Below are 25,321 nucleotides of genomic sequence, written 5' to 3' on the forward strand. Positions count from 1 at the left end.
TTCTCACTAATTAAAACAGGGGTCTCATCTTTCTTTCTTCATGTAAGTAAAAACTACTTACCCATACACCATACATACTTACTAGAAATTATAACTTACAAGTTACTACTACTACTACACACTTAAGAACCATTACATTAGACATCGCACACATAAAACCAATGGTTAAGACCTAGACATTTGTCCACTCGAATCAAAGGCTCATGTCGTGATGTATCCGGTTCATGATTCGTCATTTGGAGAACTACAAATCGAGACCCCTTTGTACGCAACCCCATTTGAAATTTACCAACCAGTGTTTTTTTCCCCTGATTTGAATGCGTCCAACAGATCTCTAAACACACATGAAACCAATGGTTAAACTGGGAAATTTGTCCACTTGAATCTGAAGGCTCATGTTGATGGAAAATAATCGCGGAAAAATAATCGACACTTTCCAAACTTCACCTCTCGGCCACAACCAAGGAAACACACGAATCGTTGTTGCAGAAAATGGGAAATGCAAAGGTAAATAAGTGGACACACGATTTAACGTGGAAAACCCTGTACGGGAAAAACCACGGGAGTACAAGACTCCGAACCAAAACTATGCACAGAGAAATATACAATGGCGAGCTGCAAGGCGACGACCTTGAGCTCGCTGTCCTCGCCACAGGCGGCGGAATTACACAGAGGCGTCGACCTCTTCCTCTCTCACGCTCTATCTCTCTCACGGCTGCTCTCTCTTCACTCCTCTTGAGTGGAAAAACAGAAAAATGAGTAGCAACGTCAAAACTGTTTGCCCTAAGTCATATTTATACACATATGACTTTAGGGCTATTTACAACTATAGCCTCAAGGGCCCTTGGCAAACATATTCACAGATATGTCCCCGCATCCGGATCTCTCTCCGGGTACATTCGTCATCCGGCTGCGAAGCCGGGGTCTTCATCATCTGGTTCCGAAACCGCAACCGGGCTTGTCGTCATTCATCTCCGGACATCCGACCATCCCATCCGGAGGGACCGTAATCCCAACAAACTCCCCCTTCACTTCGGCATGGGATGTCTCTCCAATCCGATCCTCTTCCGGCATGCTTCCAGCTTGTCGGGTGTGAGCACCTTGGTCAGCATATCCGCCGTTCTCGTCCGTGTGGATCTTCGTCAGCACGAACTCCTTGTCTTCTATCCTTTCCCGGATCCAGTGATATCTTCGCTGGATGTGCTTCGTCCGGGAGTGATAGGCCGCGTTCTTCGCAAGATGGATTGCACTCTAACTGTCGCAGTAGAGTCGGTACTCCTCCTGCCGGATACCGAGCTCTCTAATGAAGTCCTTCATCCATATTATTTCCTTGCCGGCTTCAACAGCCGCCATGTACTCCGCCTCCGTGGTTGACAACGCAACCGTCTTCTGCAGCCTCGACTGCCATGAAACAGCTCCCCCTGCATACGTCATCACATACCCTGATGTGGACCGGTTGGTATCTGCATCAGCCGACATATCCGAATCGGTGAAGTCGTCGAGTTCGGGCTTACCGGAGCCGAATCGGAGGAACACGTTTGTCGTGCCCTTCAGGTATCGGAGTATCCACTTGGCCGCGTTCAAATGCTCTTTGCCGGGATTGCTCATGTACTGGCTCACCACTCCGACTGCATATCCTATGTCCGGTCGGGTACACACCATTGCGTACATCAAGCTCCCGACGGTAGAGGCATATGGTACTTTCATCATGTCCTCCTTCTCAGCCTTTGTCTTGGGGCTCTGCTTGCTGGACAGCTTGCAGTTTGCCGGGAGTGTTGACCCGACCGGTCTTGGTTCCGACATGTTGAACCGGTGAAGCACCTTTGTCACGTACTTCTCCTGTGACAGCCACAACTGCTTCTTCTTCCGGTCCCGGATGATGTGCATCCCTAGTATTTGCCTCGCCGGACCCAGGTCCTTCATTGAGAAGGTTCGGTGAAGAGCCTTCTTCAGCATCCGTATCTTGACCCGGTCTCGTCCGACGATCAACATGTCGTCCACGTACAGGAGGAGTATTAGAAAGTCTCCTCCTTCGAACTTCTTCACAAACACGCAGTGATCGGACTGCGTTTTGTGGTACCCTTCGTCTGTCATGAAGGAGTCGAACTTCCGGTACCATTGCCGGGGAGCCTGCTTCAGACCGTAAAGGCTCTTCTTCAACCGGCATACCAGGTGCTCCTTCCCTTTCTTCTCGAATCCTTCCGGTTGCTGCATGTAGATCTCTTCTTCGAGGTCACCGTGAAGGAATGTCGTCTTCACGTCCATCTGTTCTATCTCGAGGTCCATGCTTGCCGCTATGCTCAGCACCGTCCGGATGGAGGTCATCTTCACTACCGAGGCAAATATCTCGTCGAAGTCGACGCCCTTCTTCTGCTGAAACCCCTTCACCACGATCCTGGCTTTGTATCTCGGGGGGTTTCCGGCATCTCCCGGTTTCAGCTTGAACACCCACTTGTTACGGAGTGCCCGTTTTCCTTTCGGCAACTCCACAAGTTCATATGTGTGGTTCTCATGCAGGGAATCCATCTCCTCCTGCATGGCACTTAACCACCTGCGGCTATGGGTGTCATGCTTCGCTTCTTCAAAGCTCTCCGGCTCCCCCTCGTCGGTTAGCAGCACGTGCTCTGGTTCCGGAAATCTCCGGGGAGCCCTTCTCTCTCTTAGAGGATATCTCCGTTCCGGAGCTTCGGTAACCGGTTCTTCCGATTCTTCTTCATCCGAATCCATTTCGGGATCGGGGCCGGTTCCGATATCATTTTCATCTTCTTCGGCCGGTTCTGTTTCTTCACCGTCTTCGGCCGGATCTTCGAGTGTTAACCGGTCCCTTGCCAGTCGGGACTGCTCCTCGTAGAGTTTATCCTCACCGGTCGACTTGGAGCTCTTCATCTTCTTCTCCGACTCCCAGTCGGCGAGTGTCTTGTTCTCCATGAAGATGATATCACGACTCCGGAATATCTTCTTGTCGACCGGGTCCCATACTCTGTAGCCGAACTCGTCATCGCCGTAACCGAGGAATATGCATGGCCGGGTCTTTGGATCTAGCTTTCCTCTCCGGTCCTTTGCCACATGCACGTATGCGAGACACCCGAACACCTTCAGATGCCGGTAGGATACTTCCCTACCGGTCCACACTCTCTGCGGCGTATCTCCGTCCAAAGGTACTGAGGGTGATCTGTTTATCACGTATGTCGCCGTCGACATCGCCTCAGCCCAAAACCCCTTGGGTAATTCCGCATGTGCCAGCATACTCCGGACCCTCTCCATTATGGTCCGGTTCATCCTCTCGGCCAGCCCGTTCAGTTCCGGCGTCTTCGGCACAGTAAACTCGAGCCGGATTCCCTTCGAGCGGCAATACTCCGCGAACTGCCCCCGGTATTCCCCTTCGTTATCCGCTCGTATCGCTTTCAGCTTCTTGCCGGATTCCCTTTCCACTCTCGCGTGGAGTTCTTTGAAGACGCACAACACTTGGTCCTTTGTCTTCAGCGGTGCCGTCCACAGTTTTCGGCTATGATCATCTATGAATGTTACGAAGTATTGGGCTCCGCCATGTGACTTCGTTTCTACCTGACACACATCAGTGTGCACCAACTCCAATGGTGCGCTACGTCTCGTCGGTGGCCTTGAGTGGAAAGAGGTTCGGTTCTGCTTACCGGCCAGGCAATCGGTGCACTTCTCCAGGTGCACATGCTTCACTGGAATAAGGTTGTCTTCTGCAAGCCTCTTCATCCCCTTCTCACTCATGTGGCACAGTCTCTTGTGCCACAGCTCACCGGCAGTGTCGGCTACCACGTTCAACTCTTCCGGACACAACCGGGCATTCATAAGGTACAGTGTGTTGACTTTCCGGGCCCGAGCCACTATCAGGCTCCCCTTGCTGAACTTCATTACGCCGTTCCGGATGCTACCTGTGTAGCCTTCATCGTCTAGCCTCCCGGCCGAAATCAGGTTCAGTCGAACCTCCGGAACGTATCGGACATCCTTCAGCAGCATTTTGCATCCGGTCGAGGTTGTCAACCACACGTCTCCTATGCCGGCAATCCGGCACGTACCTTCATTTCCCATCCGAACATAGCCATGCTCACCGACTGTGTAGGATGAGAAGTATCTTCTCTCCGGGGTCAGGTGGAATGATGCTCCGGAATCGACCACCCAGGTCGTCTCATCGCCGGCAATGTTTAGTTCACCTTCTTCGGTGATGAGCATGATTTCTTCCTCACTTGCCGCGAGTGCCGTCGTTCCTTTCCGGTCCTGCCCTCGCTGATCCGGACCTCTCCGGTCCGTGACTCCCCGGTATGCACCGTTTCTCTCCGGTGACTTCTTCGAATCGGTGTCGTCGGCTCCGTTGTCCTTTCGGTAATGCCGACAATTCTTCCGGAAGTGCCCCGGCTTCCCACAGTGGAAGCATGTGGGTCTTCCTCTTGACTGCGACCGGGTCCCCGACTTCTCCCGTCTTTGCGGACTCCGGTTCCATTGTCTTCCCCGTTCCGATTCGGTAAGCAGCGCCTTCGAGTCGGAGGCCGGTTCTTTATCTCTCCGACGCGCTTCTTCGTTCAAAATACTTGTCTTTACCGTTTGTAGGGACAAGTTATCTTCCGTGCAGGAGGTGCTGAGAGTCACCACCAAGTTCTCCCAGCTTTCCGGCAATGTACACATCAGAATGATGGCTTGCATTGCATCCTCCAGCGGGAACTTGATCGCCGCAAGCTGGTTCACGAATCCCATGAACGTGCTTACGTGTTCCACCATACTCTCGCCGTCCCGGTACTTGAGGTTCACTATCTTCCTCATCAGGGAGGTCCGGTTCAACGCGTTCTTCCTCTCGTAGAGGCCCGACAGCTTCCGCCACATCTCATATGCGTTGATGTCGTTCGCCACATGTTGTAGAACGCTCACGTCGACATATTGCCGAATGGTTGCAACGGCTTTCCGGTTCAGAAGCCTCCATTCCGACTCAAGTACCCCCTTCGGTATTTCCGACCTGTCAATCGGTTCGTACAGGTCCCGAACAATCAGAAGATCCTCCATCTTGATCTTCTAGTCGGCGTAATTCTGCGCATTCAGCACCATCATCCCCGGCTGCCCGCTGCCGCCGCCTTCCATTTTCTGCAGCAGCCTGCTCTGATACCAAATTGATGGAAAATAATCGCGGAAAAATAATCGACACTTTCCAAACTTCACCTCTCGGCCACAACCAAGGAAACACACGAATCGTTGTTGCAGAAAATGGGAAATGCAAAGGTAAATAAGTGGACACACGATTTAACGTGGAAAACCCTGTACGGGAAAAACCACGGGAGTACAAGACTCCGAACCAAAACTATGCACAGAGAAATATACAATGGCGAGCTGCAAGGCGACGACCTTGAGCTCGCTGTCCTCGCCACAGGCGGCGGAATTACACAGAGGCGTCGACCTCTTCCTCTCTCACGCTCTATCTCTCTCACGGCTGCTCTCTCTTCACTCCTCTTGAGTGGAAAAACAGAAAAATGAGTAGCAACGTCAAAACTGTTTGCCCTAAGTCATATTTATACACATATGACTTTAGGTCTATTTACAACTATAGCCTCAAGGGCCCTTGGCAAACATATTCACAGATATGTCCCCGCATCCGGATCTCTCTCCGGGTACATTCGTCATCCGGCTCCGAAGCCGGGGTCTTCATCATCCGGTTCCGAAACCGCAACCGGGCTTGTCGTCATTCATCTCCGGACATCCGACCATCCCATCCGGAGGGACCGTAATCCCAACACATGTCAAGATGTGCTTGGCTCGTAGTTCACTCTAGATTATGCATTGTTGGGCTACTCCACAAACTAAGACTTGAGACCTCTAAATGCAGCTTGGTTTGAAACTCACCAACCGATGTTTTTTTCTAGTTTGGATGCACTCAATAGATCTCTGAACATCCTAGCAACCGCGGACATGACTACTACTTGGGTTGGATGTAGACAACATGGGATTTTGATCGAGCTCCCAATGTAAATGTGTGCTACAAAATGGAGTCGTTTAGTTGCTAAAATTTTGTGCACAATATTGTCATGATCATATGAGATGTCATACATCGCTTGCACAGTTTGAACTACGACAACCTTGATTTTTGTTAGAAAAATTCATGAAACATGTCTTAGAAAACCTTAGGAAGCTTCAAAAAATAAACTTTACACCTCCTATAGAACTAAAATGTGTATGACATGCAACTTACAAAAGCTATGAGCTTTTTAATAGGGGGTTCTTCATATTTTTACTTTAAAGGTTGGGACTTTAACTTTCTTCTCTCCCGTAAACCCTAACCTCGTCTTAAGCCTTTAGCTCAAACCTTAAGCATTTGAACTCTACCTTTTGTATTTGAGTGTGAAGAACCAATTTAGGTTTTCATTGTTCATGTGATTTGAATTTCTGGTTTTGAGCAATTAGTTTTTTGGCAATAAAATTTTCTAATTAGTGGCAAGATTTCCATTAATTTATGATTCTTTACCTCATATTTCCTTGTCTTAATTTTTTGTGCAATTTTGTTGTAGACTATCACAAACATGGCGTATTCCCTAATAAGTACATTGTTGCTAGTTAAGAAATTCAAAGGAGATCTTAAAAGTTAATTATTGTCACATACAAATTATAGAACTCGCAATCTAACCAATCATCCTAGGTTGGAGATATCAAAATTTGATAAACCTTAATGCTTTCACAATCAATCAAAGTAATCAATGTGGGCTCATACTTGGACGAATCCTCCTATTTCCAAAAGCTCTAATTTGAGATAGCTCATATTCCCATGAGTTCTCTTGTATTTGGAAAAAATTATGGGATTCATAACAATAAAATTCTAGCCATTATAGATTCTTTTGAAAAATGGCATTAGTTCTTGAAGTGTTCTACCTATCCTTGGGGAACTTTTGGTACATTTTGGGATGTCTCACACTATTGACCACCTCAACCATATCATGTTTATAACATTATTTTAAACGAAATGCATTCACATGAATTAATGGTCATGCATTGACAGCAAAATTGTTATTATCCATAGCTCAAGGGATAATATTCATTATTAGTTTGTGGTATCATTCTAATGCAACATTAGTCTTCAACATAATCTTGCAACTCTTGTTCTTGTCTCAAATAAAATTCCTTTACTTTATTTTCCATTTCTGATTCAGCATTGTCTTTTGCTTCGACTTTCAATTACTTGTTTGGATGATTTTGCTTAACATGTCTTATACCATATTTTTCTAGGTCATGCTTCTTACTCAAGAGCCAAGTATTCTCATAAATATTATGAAACTTCCAATTGCCATGACAAGTCATTCTTTCGAAATAATGTTTTGTATGCTCTCATTGGCCTTTCTTGACCTCAAGTCTTCCAACATTGCCATGCCATTACGCTAGTTGAACATTTTCCATAAGTCTCAATGTCGTTCCATTAGTGGTGGATTAACTCACTAAGAGACAAATTATTTGAACAAGCATCATGGGTTCCTACATGACAACGCACAATTGTGGACCACAAATTATCTCAAGCTACTCAATATTTCCAAAGCATGTGCACATGATGGATTAGTTAGTCGTTTCATAGCATGCAGCTAATTTCCACATAAATTTAATCACTGAAAAGTCCAAGTTTAATCAATTATAATTAAAGCAAATTGATTGATGTAGAGGAAAAGAACTCTCATGAGAGAGTATTTATTTGGGAAATCTTGGACCATCGAAAAAACCTTACATAGGGATGTCTCTGTAATAAGGATGATGACGACGACAACGACAACAATGATGATGATGACCATTCGATCGATCTATCTATCTATCTATCTATCTATATCTATCTCTTTCAAAACACAATAGACATTGGATATTGATTCACCCTACTGGCATTTAGTATAGACATTGTGGGTTAATAGATATGCTCTCATAGGCTGACTCTGCCTCCAAAAGATATTATTTCTCAATCAATATACAGATAACATTTACTTCTATAGTTTCAAATCAAATCAATTTACCAATTCATCATTTAAGAATAATTATTAGTACACCAGGAAATTGTACCTAGAGCTGTGTCTTTCAACCAAAAGGATTGTTAATCTGATTCAATGAAAAGGAGTGTTACTCTGATTCAATCAAAATGAAAAGTGGTTTACCACCCAATTTCTCTCTTCCCTACAAATCAGGGAAAACAATAGAATAGCACATCAGAAAAAGGGTCAAAAATCTAGATTGAGAAATTGTGAACTTGTAACTGACCTTTAGTTCAGGCAACTCAATCACACATGCAGTGTCTACCACTTCAGCTCCAGCCCTCTCTAACATGATAATGCATTCCACTAGAATGTAAGTTAAATTTCAACACTCAAAGAGAAGAGGAACAAGTAAAAATAAATCAATATTACCAAGTAATTTAATGGCAGCACCCAAAGTACCACCAGTTGCAATGAGATCATCGACAATGAGAGCTCGATCACCTGTTTCAACTGCACCCACATGCATCTCTATACGGTCTGTTCCATATTCCAGTGTATACTCCTCGGAAATCACTTCACCAGGGAGTTTTTTGGGTTTTCTTAGAGGAACAAACTTAGCACCAATAGCCAATGCAATAGGTGGTCCAAAAATAAAGCCCCGAGCTTCAACTCCTGTATTTATAATCTCTCTCTCTCTCTCTCTCTCTCTCTCTCTCTCTCTCTCTCTTACCTAGGATGATATACAACAAATAAATGCTCTGAGAAAGATATAATATGGTACCTACTAATGATATGGTCATAATTGCATTGAATCATGCCTTGTTGATGCACTCACAACCAGGTGGAACAAGAATGCCAGAAAATGTAATTTACAATATGATGGCCTCACATAAACTCAACAAGCACTATACTTAAAGAAAAAAGGGAATGGCCTTTGCTGAGCTAGCTCTTGTAACATTCTTCTTGGGTCCCATACGTCATGTTTTTGCCATCCCAATGACATTAAAAAACGAACGTCATCGCTCTTTATGTAGAGGTGCATTGATATTTGCATGTCACTATATATATACACATTCACAATATCACTTTCTCTTATCTCTCTCTCAAACAGTATTCTACTCTGTAGCTTACAATACAGCAATTTTAGAGACGCAAAGCGCAATGTAATTTCACTTTGCGAAATAGGAAAGCTGCAAGTGGGATGATATATGAGAATTATCATGAGAAATTATTTCTCAAAAGTTACAACCCCCTTTTTTACCGGGTTCCTACAATCCTCAATCAGAAGACAATACACCCCATCCATTCTTGATCTTGCGTTACGTTGTACTAGTTAATACCTCATCCATCTAGTGTCAGTTTTTTCAAGTATTCTAGACACAGTTCTCACATTGTTCAAATTCTGAGCTTTCCGGTTAGAAATATTCAACAGAAATCCAATTGAAGTAAATAAACTTTCGACATTTTTCACATATATTTGAGGTAAGACGTGGAAACTTTCCTATCACCTAACGTATAAAACAGGGAACCCAGCATATAAAGGAAAAAGGTGAATTAGTGAAGAACGAAACCGAGATTATTTTCTCCAGACACCCACTCAGTGAAGATATTTGCCATGTCAACCAGATATACAGGTAAAGACAGAGCCTAGAAGCTACGAAAAAATAAAACTGGATCTATACATATACGTAGATGTATATGTCTTTGCATTTAATAATGACCATTTCTTTGGAAAAATTCGCACATGTGTGTGCTTTTTCCACAAAGTAAATGCCTTTAGCGGTATGCATTTGGAAGAAGCTTCTTGTGTCTCTTAAAAGAATTGCCTAAACAGAAGAGAAAGAAAATACGAAAAATGACGTTAAACAGACATACCTGCGACTACACTTATGTTCTTGTCTTTGAATCTCTCAACGAACAAGTCTATGGTATCCTGGAAAGCTCGGTGATCCAGTAAAAGAGTAGTTATATCCTGGAACATAATACCTATGCACACAAGAAAGCGAACTTAAGCTGCGAATCAGAGAGTGGAAGAATTTGGGGATGAACAAAAGACGAGTAAGAGATTGAAGACGCATCTTGATACAAAAAACAGACAAGAAAAGATTGCAGGTTCAGTCTGAGAGCACCTGGTTTGGGGAAATCCGGAATGACTCTGATGGACTTGGCGATACGGTCAAGGCGAGGATCTGACGCCATAGTGAAGGAAGAAGATGGAGTGGGAAGAGAAGAGACCTGCAGAAAAGAAGACTTGGTGGAAGAAGAAGACTAAATAAACAGTAACAGTAACAGTAACCGATGTCGTAGTGGAAAAGCATTACGAATGGAAGGATTCACACAAACACACGAATGGAAGGATTCACACACACACAAACACACGAATAAGAGGATTCACACACACACACGAATGGAAGCAATACCCGAGGCGCGGGTGCCGGGTTAGGGTTAGGGTTAGGGTTAGGGTTAGGGTTAGGGTTAGGGTTAGGGTTAGGTTAGGTTTCCTTTTATTTCCCCAAATAATGCCTACGTTCCTTCATTCTATAGTTAAACTATACCAATGACTTCACAAAATGAGCCCACACATTAGTATGTATAGTCAATCCATCACAAGACTAATGTGAATGTGAATAGTCTGCATGGGCGAGGCATGTGTTTCAAAATTAGGCACATGGAATAATCTGCATTCAAGGCTAAACATTGTGCTCATATCCTCGCATTTCCAGAATTATTAAGTTCATACACATGAATCCATGATTAAAAAAACTCATATATTTATTATTTGGCAGAATTACTTTGGATGGGCACGTCCACTATAGGACAAGCCAGCTAATAAACAATTACCATCATGATAAAGAGTAATTCACTATGATTACTGATGTAATCCACGTATTAATGCCAACATAACTAGCACTAAGATGTATAAATACTACAAAGCACTGGAATATATGACACGAATCACGATTATGTGAATTTGGAAACATATATATAGTATTTGTCCAAGGGACATAAGCTCGTCATATTTCTAGATAGGTATAGGAGTACAATATCTCACCAAGTAGGCCATTATTGTACTCCTGCAAAAACAAGGGGTAAGACTCACAATACTATAAAAGATCAACCTTCCACCACACGAGAGAGAAGGCCTGTAAGGAGGATTTTAAAGGATATCGATATACAAGATCAACCTTCTACCATGTGAGAGATGGCCTAGAAAGGATACATTTGATGAAACTATTGTCAATGGTTCTGAGATCGCCAAACTGCTAACTAAAATGCAACCATTCATGTAGAGTCATTTTAAAATTCTAAAGTTAACTATTACATTATTTGTTTGATGCATGGGTCATATTTGTAGTAATTTTCAATATTCAGATTCAAGCCCCGAAGGTAGTGAGGAAGCATAAGAAGAGTGCAAGTAAAAATGGAATATTACTTCCTTGCTAGTTGTCACTATCAGCTCAATTGAAGCTGTGGCCAAAGCAGTTGCACTATCAGTGTCTGCACTAGTATGTTACATTAACGCCTTCAAAAGGCCAATTTGAACAATGGGAATTGCTCTCAAAATGGAAACCTGTTGAAACACAAATTATTAACCTCAATGTTTTGACAGTTTTCCAACATGTGTACGAAGGACTATACCTATACCGTAAAGTGGTTTCATTTCAATTGTAACTACCATTCCTATCTTTAACAAGAAGATAGATCTACCTCAGTACTTCAAAAAGAAATGAGAAAAATATTTTTTAAAACAACACTTCGGAGTTTATAACATATGTTGAACAAATCAAAATTTGAATGAGTAATACCCAACTAAAGTTTGATAATAATAATAAAACCATTAAAAGACTGAAGAGAAATTAAATCATAACCCAGATAGGCCTCCTCAATCCCTGAGTTAAGAAACTAGAATATATCAAAATCTTTCACATAGTTTATACATAGGCATTTCAAATAAAAATAACCAATAACCCTTTCATTTCCAAAACTACATACAGCGATCAAAAACATTTGGAATCATTACATCCACATCCCTCAATTGATTAAGTATACGATCCATCTGATGTAACCTTATATTTCCCATAAACATATCAATAAAATCTCAAGGAATATTGACTAAAGCGATCAAAATTTGTAATGACTGAAACAGGATTTCTTTCTTGTCAAATGACAAGGACAAAGATGAGACATACACTGGCACAGCCCACCTAACAACGAGATATACCTAGAAAACATCTAATCAAAATGAAGCAAAAAGAACTTTCAATCTCAAATTCTCCCAACAGTCCAGACCCTGATGGCACCATCTGTGTAACCAGAGAACAAGGTGCTTCCATCCGCGCTCCAATTTAAACTCACACAGTATGGCTCCTGAAAGAAACAAATTTAAGAGAAGTTCTTAAAAGTAGACAATGGACTGCAGACCATATACATTCTCCGTTCAAACAACACTCATACAAAAACATGAAATCAACTTCTCATTTTGTGATAAAACAAATACATCCAATTCGGATATGACAGCTTTATAAATAGAATTTGAACATATTTTTGTACATCATTTCACTACAATATATATTTTCCATGAGTACCATGCTTAATATATAATTTATTATATTTCCACTCTTTGAGCCAAGATAATAGTTCTTACACAATGATAATAAGGTTATATGCACAGATTTAAACCGCATTATTTTCTATAATCACTCCACACTTCTCATGAATATTTATAGCAGAAGCTTTTATATTCAATATTACTAAATTTCGGAAAAAATATATAATTTAATGTATATTTAAGGATAAAAACAAAGTAGTTTATCATGCCATTGTTTAATTACTTCAATCTATTAAGAAGAAATGCATGCAAAGGAAATAAAGCTACTTCTCCTTAAATCTATGACGAAAGGCATGCACTGGAAATAAGGCTTGTTTTCATATTTGACTTCCTGATTTGAGAGGTTGAAATATTAAAAAACAGACACAATAGATCTATCTATGAAGAGATATAATTTACCAGTGAACGCTTGCCAACACTCGTGAACTCCGGTTTCAATTCTTCAACCACAGTCTTGCTCTCCAAGTCCCATATCTTGATACAAGACTGCGTGGCAGCACACAACCAATACCTGTTAGGACTGAAGCAAAGAGAGTGAATGATATCCCCGGCATCGAGAGAATACAGCCGTTTCCCTTCAGAAAGGTCCCACAACATAGCTACTCCATCTTTTCCCCCGCTCGCACACAGCGATCCATCAGGAGATACAGTAACACTGTTAACATAGCCAGTATGCCCTATAAGGTTTGTCCTCAATTTACAGTTCGTAAGGTTCCACACCTTCACAGATTTGTCCCAGGAACCGGAAACAATGATAGGATTCGCAGTAACAGGTGAGAATTTAACACATGATACCCAGCCGGTGTGTGCATCTCCGTCCTGGATAGTATATTTGCATTCTCCGAGAGTGTTCCAAAGCTTGATGGATCGATCCCTTGAGGCGGAAACGATCTGACGATTGTCTGCAGAGAAGGCAACGCTCAGAACGTCTTTAGAGTGTCCAGTGAAGCGGCGGGTCGTGGCACCGGAGTTGAGATCCCACAGACGAAGCTCTCCATCCCAGCTGCCTGAAAGAGCAAACTGCCCATCGGAAGAGATGGCAACATCTTGTACGAAGTGGCCATGACCTGTGAGACGTTTCTTCGTATAGCCATAGCTTTCGTCACGGGTGAGGGACCAGACAACAAGAGACTTGTCTCGAGAAGCAGAGACGATCATGTCCGAGTCGATGATGGGGCAGGCGATGGAGGTGACCCAGTCGCTGTGGCCGTTGAGAGTGGCTCGAAGGGTTAGAGTTTCCGCCATGGCTTTCCGATCTGTCTGCAGAGAAGGCGACAGAGAACGAACAGAAGAGGAAGGAAGGAAGGAAGGAAGGAAGGAAGGAAAGAGCAAATACGTTTTTCCAAAACCCTAATTCATACCTGCGGTTTCACACTTGTCCACAGATCCTTCCTCTTCGGGGACGCATGAATTTGCTCCTTACATTTTTTTTTTCTCTCTTCGTTTTCGATATTTACGATCATACCCCTCTCTCTCTTCGTTTTCTATATTTACGATCATACCCCTCTGCTTCTTTTTTTTACATTGAATCAAATACGATTTGCTCAAATGCATGGCACTCGGTTTTTGTTTTGATTACCTCCTTGATAATTTGAATGAGTTAAATGAGTTTTCATTCGTTTGCAATGAACATGTTGATAAATAAAGTGGCATTTTTTTTTTTCTAAATGATAATCCGTTGGATGACTGATCAACAGACCAATGTAATAACCAATGAAACAAACTAATTAGTAATTACCATAGTCGACCCACTCTAAACAACAGACTCTGATATGCTATCGGGGCAGGCCGCAACACATTACAATGAAAGCGCAACTATAGTAATGCATGACAAAACATGGGGATTATATTTGGGAATTTAGAAAGAAAGAGCAAGGGGAGTTAACTTTGGCAAGAGTGTTATGTTCATTGTTCACCATTCGAAGACCCCAATTCCATTGAGGCGAGAGATACGTTAATCGGACGGAACGGACACAAGGCATCCCCAATTCATGAGTAGTAGTGCCTCCTCACCATTCTAGGGGCACCATGGGTGGGGTCAGCCATTTCCTACTAATCTCTATCTCTATACAAATATAGTCTTTATTTAGCTTGATATGCTAGTTAGTTCTACACATAAGCTGTGTATATTCCATCTAACATAAGAGTTGCCTCCTTGTAAAGGAAGGTATCGGAAATCTTATCTAGGAGAAATCTTCCCCCCCTGCAACAATCAAGCTGCCAAGAATGAAGAAGTACATGTCATTTATGTATGAATGGATAGATTGATTGATAATCGAATGCATAATGAAGAAGTAAAGTATGTCAAAAAAGCTTCCATGCATCATCATCATCATCATCCATGTATGTATGTGTGTGGGTATAAATAGATAGAAAGACAGGTGTAGCATGCATAATGAATAAGTATGTCATGTATAGGTAGATAGATAGATAAATAGAGATAGATGGATGGATGGATTCTTCTTCATCAACCAGATCGATGAATGAATGTAGGGATGAGAAGGAGAAGATGTTTACACCTCCACTGGTGAAGGCCATCTCAGGTTCTTTAGGAGGTGCAGCAGAGGCATGCTGTATGCAACCTATGGACTCCATCAAGACTCGCATACAGCTAGATAGCAGGGGCCAATACAAAAGCATTATGGGTTGTGCCAAGTCTATGATAAGACACGAAGGAACAAGATCTCTGTGGAAAGGCCTTACTCCTTACTCCACTCATTTGGTCCTCAAGCACACCCTTAGGATGGGCACCAATGCCTTCCTCCAATCACTCTTCAGAGACCCTCTCACTGGCAACCTCCGGACTGCCCACAAAATCATATCAGGCTTCGGCGCAGGTGTTCTCGAAGCTCTTCTCATTGTCACTCCGTGCGAGGTCTCTCTCGATTGGCCTCATCATGGATGATAAAATCTCTATTCTAATTTCTATTCTCTCTATCCAGATACATACATACATATATATATATATATATATATATATATATGTTATATGAAATTGTTGTTGCATCTTTTGAAAACATCTAAATGAGTTTGCTATTTCGGAAAAGAGCAGGTTGTGAAGATCAGGCTTCAGCAACAAAGAGGATCATCTTCTCAATGCTTAGTCTACTACAAAGGGCCATTTCATTGTGCTTCCAGAATAGTTTATGAGGAAGGTGTAATGGGGCTTTGGGCAGGGGCAACCCCTACTATGATGAGGAATGGTATAAATCAAGCCATGATGTTCACATCAAAGAGCTCTTTTGATGCTTTGCTTTGGGGAAAGCTTGATGGTGATGAGGCTTTCACACTTCAGCCATGGCAATCCATGGTCTCTGGATTCTTTGCTGGATTTATTGGCCCTATTTTTACTGGCCCCTTTGATGTTGTCAAAACAAGACTAATGGCACAAAGGAGAGATCATTGTCCATGTTACAAAGGCATGTGTGATGCACTACTAGGTATTTACAAGGTCGAAGGCTTAAGGGCCTTGTGGAAAGGGCTTCTTCCTAGGGTATTGAAGATACCTCCGGGTCAAGCCATCATGTGGACCGTGGCTGATCAAGTTGTTGGCTTGTATGAAAGTAAGCTTAGGATGAGAAGTAAAGTATCTTGACTTGTGTGACCTTCCCAGTATCCTCCATAATGCCAATCTATAGGCCGGATTTTAGAATTTAGGGCTTACCAAGTTTGTCATGATCAAAGTAGATCTCTTGGATATCCCTACTTAGATCTCAGTTTATTCACCACTGCTGCATGATTTGTACATATTTTGGCATGCCTTATTGGCAAGGAGTTTATCATGTATTGGCGAAACCTCGTTTCTAAGCAAAGAGGGAATTTGTACAAAAGTTGTTTATGAATTACAATAAAACTTGTTTCCATATTATTGAAATGAACTAAAGTATGAACAGTTGGTTGTTTGTTTTATATATGACATGATTTTGTGAGCACTTAACATATGGTGGTACTAGTATAAATTTCTCTCAAAGTATGTTTTTATTGAAAATTAAAAACAAAATGCACTCCAATTCAGTGCTTTGTGAATGTCAATTGTTACAATCAAACTAATGTGACTTGAGGCTGTATTGATCTGTGTGCCTAGCATCCATTATTATAATTTATAACCAATCGACCTTAAATATTGTGTATTCTGGGCATGATAATAAAGTTTAGTCGATCAATTACTATTACCTAGCAAATCATTTGTCTTCCCCCATACCAAAAAATTCTAGTATTTCCTCTTATGAACCATAATCAAGCACAAAAGGTGGCCCTACCTTTTTTTGGGATCAACTTGTGTGAATGTACTTCAACTTTCTAGTTAAACTTATGTGAAGGTACTCTACACACTCTATGTGAGCTTGCAAGTGTACTAAACACTCTTAACTAACTTGTAAAACTACTTCAACGCTAGCTAAACTTAGCATGATATTTTAGTGACAAAAATTTACACTCTTCACTAAATTTGAGACCTCCCTCAAACTTGAGCATCCATTTTTGCGTTTCAAATAGAGCCTTTCTCTGGTTTTAAGTAGGATCAACCTCATCTTTGCAATGCACATAACCTTCTACCTTTGTAGGTCTCACTTTCACATATTTCTCATGCATTCTCTATTGGTCAATGTGGCATTATTCCCTTCTACATTTGATTTGATCAAAATTGCAAGTTATAATTCTCTTCAAGTAAGTTTCTAACCATAATTCACGCATTCATTATTCATTCCATGATTTGGATGTGCATTTGACGCTCATCATCAATTGAGCAACAATTTCCATTCCATGCAAGTTCAAAGAGGGCAAAGACTAATATGATTAGCTGCCCAGCTATGAAATGAGGGCACATTTGCTTGCTTACTCTCTAACTAAACTTGCATACATAGGTCATATATAGAGTAAAGGAGAGATACAAAATTTTATTTCTGGCAACTGCCTCGACACATTTGCTTGCCTTAGCATAAAAAAGGTGCATATACAATCTTTGCTTCCTTCAGTATAGTAGACAAAACCTCTCCTCTTAAGTTAAGATCAAATTTGAACAATCACTGGTCCATCTAGAAACACTTCCGGTGGACAATAGAGGGACCAGATTCATCATACTCTGATTTAGCTATCCACATCTAGGAAACAAAAAACACACAAAGTTATTATGGAAACTTCAGTAACACACGAATATGGAAAACACATATAGACATCAAATTGGCAAACAAACATGCAAACTAAATGGACATGCCAATCACACTTGCACAAATAAAAAAGACACAAACTACAGGGGAAAATCAAATTGAAGGTGTTGATTACCTGTTGAAATGTACTAAGAGATGCCAAAATCGAACCTCCAATCCAGACACTATATTTTCTTTCCGGTGGTGCCACCACTTTGATCTTCATACTGCTTGGTGCAAGGGCTGTAACATCTTTGCTCATACGATCAGCAATCCCAGGGAACATAGTAGACCCTCCACTAAGCACCACATTCCCATACAAGTCTTTACGAATATCCACATCACATTTCATGATAGAGTTATAGGTTGTTTCGTGGATACCCGCAGCTTCCATACCGATAAGTGAGGGCTGAAACAAAACCTCTGGACATCTAAAACGTTCAGCACCAATTGTAATTACTTGTCCATCAGGCAATTCATAGCACTTTTCCAAGGAGGAGCTGAGCATTGCTGTTTCTAGCTCTTGTTCATAATCCAGAGCTACATAAGCAAGTTTTTCTTTCATATCTCTCACAATTTCTCTCTCAGCCGTGGTCGTAAATGAATACCCACGCTCAGTAAGAATCTTCATAAGAGCATCAGTCAAGTCTCGGCCTGCAAGATCCAGACGGAGGATTGCATGTGGCAATGCATAACCCTCATAGATAGGGACAGTATGCGTAACACCATCACCAGAGTCCAGCACAATACCTATAATCATCACAATAAGCTTTAATGAATTCCATATACATGAATAGATGCACAATGAAAGACAATAGGGTAATATTATTTCACAAAATCATCAAGATCAAGCACAATGCCTATAAAAATAACACTGAGCTTAGGTTCATTATCTTATCATATGGCTGAATGCACATTTTACGAAGAAAAACATAGGAAAGAATACCGCACCTGTAGTTCTTCCACTGGCATACAAGGAAAGCACAGCCTGGATAGCGACATACATCGCTGGCACATTGAATGTATCAAACATTATTTGAGTCATCTTCTCCCTATTGGCTTTTGGATTAAGAGGCGCTTCAGTTAGTAAGACCGGATGTTCCTCAGGTGAAACTCGGAGCTCATTATAGAAGGTATGGTGCCATATTTTTTCCATATCATCCCAATTTGTCACAATCCCATGCTCAATTGGATATTTTAAGGTCAATATACCCCTCTTGGATTGGGCTTCATCGCCAACATATGCATCTTTTTGCCCCATACCAACCATGACACCCGTGTGTCTTGGACGGCCAATAATACTTGGAAATACCGCCCGAGGAGCATCATCACCAGCAAATCCAGCCTATCCTTTTACACCAAATCGTAAATATCCAGGATTTAGAAACAATACTGAGTTGATTTCATAAAAGACTTGGAACTACCTTAGAAATAAACCATATCATCTGGTTACTACGTGTTACATCCAAACATATGAATACAATCCTTAAATGTTTATAAATGCACTATTATCTTTTCCAATGTTCTGTTGTAGAGTTGAAAATGAGAAATGCCATAATCATTCTCTCTCATTTATATATTCGTGATCTACAATCGTTTCCAGTTTTGGGATAAGAATTTAAAAATGGTACATACCTTGACCATCCCAGATCCATTATCACACACGAGTGGCTGCACTTCTTCTGCATCCCCCATTGCTTTAAATCAGATGAACACCTAGGATCACATCAATGTGTCTTAATGTGTTCAAATATGAGACAAGCCACAACAATTTTACAAAGACGATAAGAGGCATATAGGTCAGAATAATCTAGCAATTAATCTATATGATTCCATATAGATCCTCATTCAAACATTTGAACTCTCCTGGATCGTGAAACACCATCCAATATGTAAAACGCCCTTAAAAGACGTCTTACCTAGCATGCATTTGCACATGATCAGCTGTATGGTAGTGTGACTTGATAACAAGCAGCCACGAAATATTTGTTAAGGGACAGACGATTTGGTAGCACCATCAAATATGCAAAAGGAGTATGACAAACCAATTACCTCCGATGTGTGCATATAAATAGATTATTGATGGTATAACAATACAGGGCACACATTTGCACGTGAAACAATGGATAAAATCCATGACTTTCTGTATCGGTCTCATAAAACCATGCAAGCATGTGAATGCTCAAAATTCATTGACCATTTATGTGTGTGTGTGTGTGTGTGTGTGTGTGCGCGCGCGCACAAGTAAGGACATTAAGTGAAGGAAAGATGATTTAACGAAGAGAAAATGGGAGAGCATAAGATGAATGGACGAAGAGAACAGGGTAGAACGTGGAAAAGAATGGTGATGAAAACGGAGATTGATGAGAAGAAGAAGAAAATATTTACCCGAGAGGTTTCAACGAGAGATTTATGGTGGCGATGGCGAGGTTATAAGTGGTGAGTTTTGTTTTTGAAGAAGAAGAAGAAGAAGAAGAAGAAGAAGAGGGGAAGGTGAGCTGCTGGTTCAAAAGACAAAGGAGGTGGTGATCTTCTCTTTATTTTAATTCTTTTCTTTTCTTTGCACCACATTATTTTTGCTGCACACACACACACATAAGATCGAGGGCGTATGTGTATGTGTATATGTATGTGTATGTGTATGTGTGTGTATGTGTATGTGTACGTGTATGAGTGTATGAGTGTATGTGGATGTGGGATGTGGGATGTGGGATGTGCATGTTGATGGACATCTGTATGTACATGAGCACATTCATGTGCATGTGGATGCATTTGAGTGAGTGAGTGAGTGAGTGTAGATGTGCATGTGGATGTGGATGGACATTTGTATGTACATGAGCGCACGGCCATGCTCGTGTAGATGCATTTGAGTGTGTCTATGTGTGTGTGGATGTGGATGTGGATGTTGATGAACATTCATATGTATATGTGTACATTCATGTGCATGTGGATGCATTTCAGTGTCGTTTGGTCTGTGTACATGTATGGAAATGTGAATGGGGTGTGTGTGTGTGTGTGTTTGTGCGCGCATCAAACCTTTTCCCTATTTCCTCGACATACTCAAAACAGACCCTATTTCCTCTACATATGTACTTAAAACAGAAATTTTCTAGAGAATTGATATCACAATAGTTTGAAGGTGATTTTTTAGTATTGCAAGCATATATGGATGAAGGCTTTAATGCTATAGTATAAACTTTTGAGCTACGAGGAGATCTCCTTCATTGGATACACAACATTTTTGACATGCAGCATTTACGTCGATGACAAGATCCACAGTCAAAAGATCTTGCACAAATCCTCATGGTCATACACATACATAAATCCATTTTTAAGGCAATGACACAACAAGTTCAGAGCATCAAAGTGCCAATGCAACTGCCATGGCATGGCGTGCAAAATCTAAGCCAATATTCTATCATCAAAATGTTTGTTTATGCTAGTACTTAAGACTTCAATTCAATTCATTTATGTTACTCGTTGGGTGTTGTGAAAATATCACAATGAAACCTTGGTCCTAGTCAATAGTAAACAAAAATTTCTTCCCCATGGGCCATTACCAACATTGATAATCCCAACCTTAAAGAGTTCCAAACACCAATAAAATAACAAGCCCAAAAGAGCATGTAACCACTACCATAATGACTTTGAAAAACCGCTTGAATCATTTTACAAACCACATACCAATTACTAATTAACCAAATGAATCATTGAGTGCATTGTTTTGGGATTTCTTCAACAAAGTTAAAGGAATTGTGAGCTTACATGTTACAACATGATTACAAACATTACGTTAGATTACTTGTACCCGATTCGCTTTTTGAGAGACAAAAGAGAGCACTTAGATTATATGTGTTGCATATACCACGCGTAACCATATTGTTTTTTACATTTTTTTATTTTCCTCAAATTTGTGGTGTTTAGTCCATTGGACTTCAAACGAGAAGTAAAGAGGACAAGGCACAAGATATATGGGTGTTTGCTCAAGATAAGGCCAAGTGCTAAGAGAAATCATGTCATGTTCTTTACTTTTAACATCCATATACGGTTTAATATTTCCAACCTAGAATATGGGTCATGAGTCAAACATAGATAAGAGAGATGGTCATATCATAATTTGCGGATAACTGCCACTAATGGACAATGAGCTTATAATGTGAAAGGAGCCCATTATGGTTTCTTGCTTGTAAAAAAGGGAAAGAATTCTAATGTAAAAAATGTCTTTGGGTATGCTGCTTTGGGTTACCTTTTGGTCCTCGTTCTTTCCCTCTCAATCCAATAAGAGCCACTTTCCTCCAAGTAGCTTTTCTACATTAATTAGTCATAATTATACAACTATAACTAATATATGTTTTTACTTATCAATTATCTATTTAATTGAGACACCTTGTTTCTTATGCAATAATTATTGATTTATTTAAGAGTAACATATTTGAACTAGTGTAACAATTAGGTCCAATTAGGACTCGACAACGGTTTGGTTCAACTAGAATCAGGCCATTCAACCATTTTAAATTGTTCGGCTCAACTTGGTTTAGACGCGGCGCAAGCTTCCTATTAGTGTTGGTTTGAGGTCAATTCAATTTAGCTTGAACCTCGCCAAACCTATTTGGGCCAATTAAGCCTTAACAAGTTTAGGGTTTAGTTTGTTTTACTTTTGAAAACTCTTAAACCGGTTAACTCAAAACCGAACTCTTAAACCGGTTAACTTTAGTTTGTTTTACTTATCAATTATCTATTTAATTGAGACACCTTGTTTCTTATGCAATAATTATTGATTTATTTAAGAGTAACATATTTGAACTAGTGTAACAATTAGGTCCAATTAGGACTCGACAACGGTTTGGTTCAACTAGAATCAGGCCATTCAACCATTTTAAATTGTTCGGCTCAACTTGGTTTAGACGCGGCGCAAGCTTCCTATTAGAGTTGGTTTGAGGTCAATTCAATTTAGCTTGAACCTCGCCAAACCTATTTGGGCCAATTAAGCCTTAACAAGTTTAGGGTTTAGTTTGTTTTACTTTTGAAAACTCTTAAACCGGTTAACTCAAAACCGAACTCTTGCCAATTCCTAGGTCCAACTAAAGGAATTAAGTGATGAGGATACAATGCAAAATCAAACGAGTTCATTTGATAATGCACCCCCATTCATTGTATCATTGTAGTTCTCCAATTTGTTACTAATGCACTTACTTGAGTTGAAGACGTGATTCTGCTAACAATGACTGCTATTTAGCAACCATGATCTCAATCACATTTACGAATGTGGCCTCTCCAATTTTATAGGGTCTTGGACATGTGCATGTTTTGTAACCCAAATGCCATGCATTTTGTCAAAGTTTGCAAAATTGTTAATCTGCAAAAATTTGATCATGTGCATGCATTTCATTTCATGCTCTTTTGTATATAGACACAAGTAATTATTTGATCTTGGTGCCTTTGTTACCCACAATCATTAGATAATCTATGAACTTTCCCTTAAACCATGAGACACTTATTGAAGTGTTTGGTTAGTTTTGTGATAGCACATGTTTTGTATATTTATTCCTAACATATCGATCACATTATATTTGTGGATCAAATTCTCTCAAACAACCCTAACCCTAACTCCGTGAGGGTACATAATACATATCTCAGCTACAAAGGTGAGGATATATCCATTGGATTATATTTATGGACCAAATTCTCTTGGGAAACCCTAACCCTAACTCTCGAGGAGGGAGGTACATATCATAGTTGCAAAGGCAGGGAATATCCGCGATTGTGTATGCAAATGGAAATGCATCAACTTTTCTTTTTTTCAAACAAAAGATACACCCTAGTATTATAAAATCATAAGCAATACAAAAATTGATGGTTGTTTCGGTGAGAAGAACACCACCAAAACAAAGCTAATGCCAACCATAAATTCATCCATCCATTCTTGAGGAGAAAGGGACCTAAAAACATTTTTGATTCATGGATATTTGCAGCCTCCATGCCGATGAGAGATGGTTGAAATAATACTTTGGACATCAGAATCGTTGTACACATGTAGTTATCACTCCATTCCACAATATAACATTTCAGTTTGACAACTTTCCAAGCTGTTTTTGTGCTTTCAAAGGAGCACCACATTTAACATACATGCTGATCAAAACTGTTGCTATATATGAGATTTTTCCAGCAACCCTTTTTCTCACAACATATGCATGTATTCTAGAATCTTCACAAAGATCCTTCCACCAAGCACAAGCTTTGAGAAATGACACAACATTGAAATCTTCTTTTGACATTCTCTTCTTTTCTCTTTTCAGTGTTGATACCATAATGTTCTTCTTTCCCTGTTTTAAGTTTTTGACCGATTCCCTTGTACTCTCATCATAGCCGATTTGTTGAGCATAGTCAGCCGTAGCAGCAACTTTCCAGTGCCATTTCTCATAGTCGATTTAATGTGTATATGCAAGAACAACACATATTTGTACACCATATCTCCAAAAAATTTATCGTCTACTCCTCCCAAACTTCAATTGAGCATTCAATGAACCCTATAGCACCCAAAATCTGTAACAACAGAATGTCCATAAACAAAGTTAGTAAACATTGTTTCCCAAAATCACTGGAACAGTATACATCCAAAATATGCGATCTCAATCTTCCCTAAAAATGAGCATAGAGGTTCATATCCTTTTAAAATGCATTTGCTTCCTGAAAATGGCATCAACATTGACTGTGAAACTTTCATACTGACCACGTATGTATGAACAAGTAACAACCAAAATTCAACAATTATAACAACAAATCCTGAGTGACATTATCAAACATTGATGCGCATCGCACTTTCCAAATTACCCACATCAAAATAGATGAAATTGTCTTCCATATTGTGAAATGCACATAAGAGATCAAAACCAACCTAGTTAGATCCTTACTTCTTACTCAATTTATAGTTTATACAAAGGTACCCATTTGGGTTGACTTAACTAAAAAGGGTATGCTAAAAGGGTGGGTCGGCTTAGGTACATGCATACTAAAAAGGCTGTGCTAAAAGGGTGGCACAAAGGCACACATGCACACCACATTACCCCCCCTGAGAGAAACGAGGAGGTTTACAACATGGGGAAAGGATGGGGGTCAGAATATGGGCCTAGGGTGGCATGTTGGCAGGTTCAGAATGGACGTCAATGGACAATTCTGGTGGGAGGTGAGGATCACACCCATAGAGTGCTCTAAAAGGGTTGATTCGTGCAACAACCTCCTGCTTGAGGGTTTTGTTGAGGTGTTCAGTGCGGCCATTGGTCTGAGGATGGTATGAGGATGTAAACACCTATTGGACACCTAGTTAAGCTAGAATGACGTTGAGGACATCCCCGTGGAACTGGCGACCCTGATTACATAATAGTTGGACGGGGCTAGTGACGGAAAACGAGCTAGCAATCGGCGGATAGAGAATCCCTCTTGTGGACTAAGGGTCACCTGGACTTGGCAGAGGTGGGGGACAAGAGAACTATAGGTGGATAGAGATCAATCGCTCCTGTGGACTGAGGGCCACCTGGACTTGCCTGAGGTGGGGGACAAGAGGGCTATAGGTGGATAGAGATCAATCGCACCTATGGACCGAGGGCCACCTAGACTTG

At 40.9% G+C, this 25,321-nt stretch overlaps 4 protein-coding genes across 5 annotated transcripts; 1 reads left to right on the forward strand and 3 right to left on the reverse strand.

Moving 5' to 3' along the window:
• Positions 1 to 7,919: 7,919 nt before the first annotated feature.
• LOC147859575 (adenine phosphoribosyltransferase 1-like) lies at positions 7,920 to 10,227 on the reverse strand. Its single transcript, XM_087325962.1, has 5 exons — positions 10,082 to 10,227; positions 9,828 to 9,938; positions 8,382 to 8,624; positions 8,236 to 8,294; positions 7,920 to 8,151 (listed from the first exon to the last, which is right to left on the reverse strand). The coding sequence occupies exons 1-5, from the start codon at positions 10,149 to 10,151 to the stop codon at positions 8,098 to 8,100; spliced, it is 537 nt and encodes a 178-aa protein (XP_087182088.1). The 5' UTR covers positions 10,152 to 10,227; the 3' UTR covers positions 7,920 to 8,097.
• Positions 10,228 to 12,061: 1,834 nt separating this feature from the next.
• LOC147859576 (small ribosomal subunit protein RACK1-like) lies at positions 12,062 to 13,853 on the reverse strand. Its single transcript, XM_087326050.1, has 2 exons — positions 12,961 to 13,853; positions 12,062 to 12,320 (listed from the first exon to the last, which is right to left on the reverse strand). The coding sequence occupies exons 1-2, from the start codon at positions 13,804 to 13,806 to the stop codon at positions 12,219 to 12,221; spliced, it is 948 nt and encodes a 315-aa protein (XP_087182176.1). The 5' UTR covers positions 13,807 to 13,853; the 3' UTR covers positions 12,062 to 12,218.
• A 1,128-nt stretch (positions 13,854 to 14,981) lies between these two features.
• Positions 14,982 to 16,413, forward strand: LOC147859577 (mitochondrial succinate-fumarate transporter 1-like). Its single transcript, XM_087325957.1, has 2 exons — positions 14,982 to 15,436; positions 15,614 to 16,413. Exons 1-2 carry the CDS (start codon positions 15,014 to 15,016, stop codon positions 16,154 to 16,156), a joined length of 966 nt encoding a protein of 321 aa, XP_087182083.1. The 5' UTR covers positions 14,982 to 15,013; the 3' UTR covers positions 16,157 to 16,413.
• A 1,018-nt stretch (positions 16,414 to 17,431) lies between these two features.
• LOC147859578 (actin) lies at positions 17,432 to 19,435 on the reverse strand. 2 transcript variants are annotated; one of them, XM_087326034.1, is made up of 4 exons: positions 19,341 to 19,435; positions 18,657 to 19,050; positions 17,842 to 18,455; positions 17,432 to 17,660 (listed from the first exon to the last, which is right to left on the reverse strand). In XM_087326034.1, the coding sequence occupies exons 1-4, from the start codon at positions 19,398 to 19,400 to the stop codon at positions 17,595 to 17,597; spliced, it is 1,134 nt and encodes a 377-aa protein (XP_087182160.1). In that variant the 5' UTR covers positions 19,401 to 19,435; the 3' UTR covers positions 17,432 to 17,594. The 2 variants fall into 2 exon arrangements, with proteins under 2 accessions (XP_087182160.1, XP_087182161.1); XM_087326035.1 differs by having other exon boundaries at positions 18,657 to 19,055.
• Positions 19,436 to 25,321: the final 5,886 nt, after the last annotated feature.

Source organism: Azolla caroliniana, unplaced genomic scaffold, assembly GCF_043228905.1.
Source record: "Azolla caroliniana isolate FFs.n. ecotype wild unplaced genomic scaffold, voAzoCaro1.0.p SCAF_10, whole genome shotgun sequence".
Lineage (NCBI taxonomy): Eukaryota > Viridiplantae > Streptophyta > Polypodiopsida > Salviniales > Salviniaceae > Azolla > Azolla caroliniana.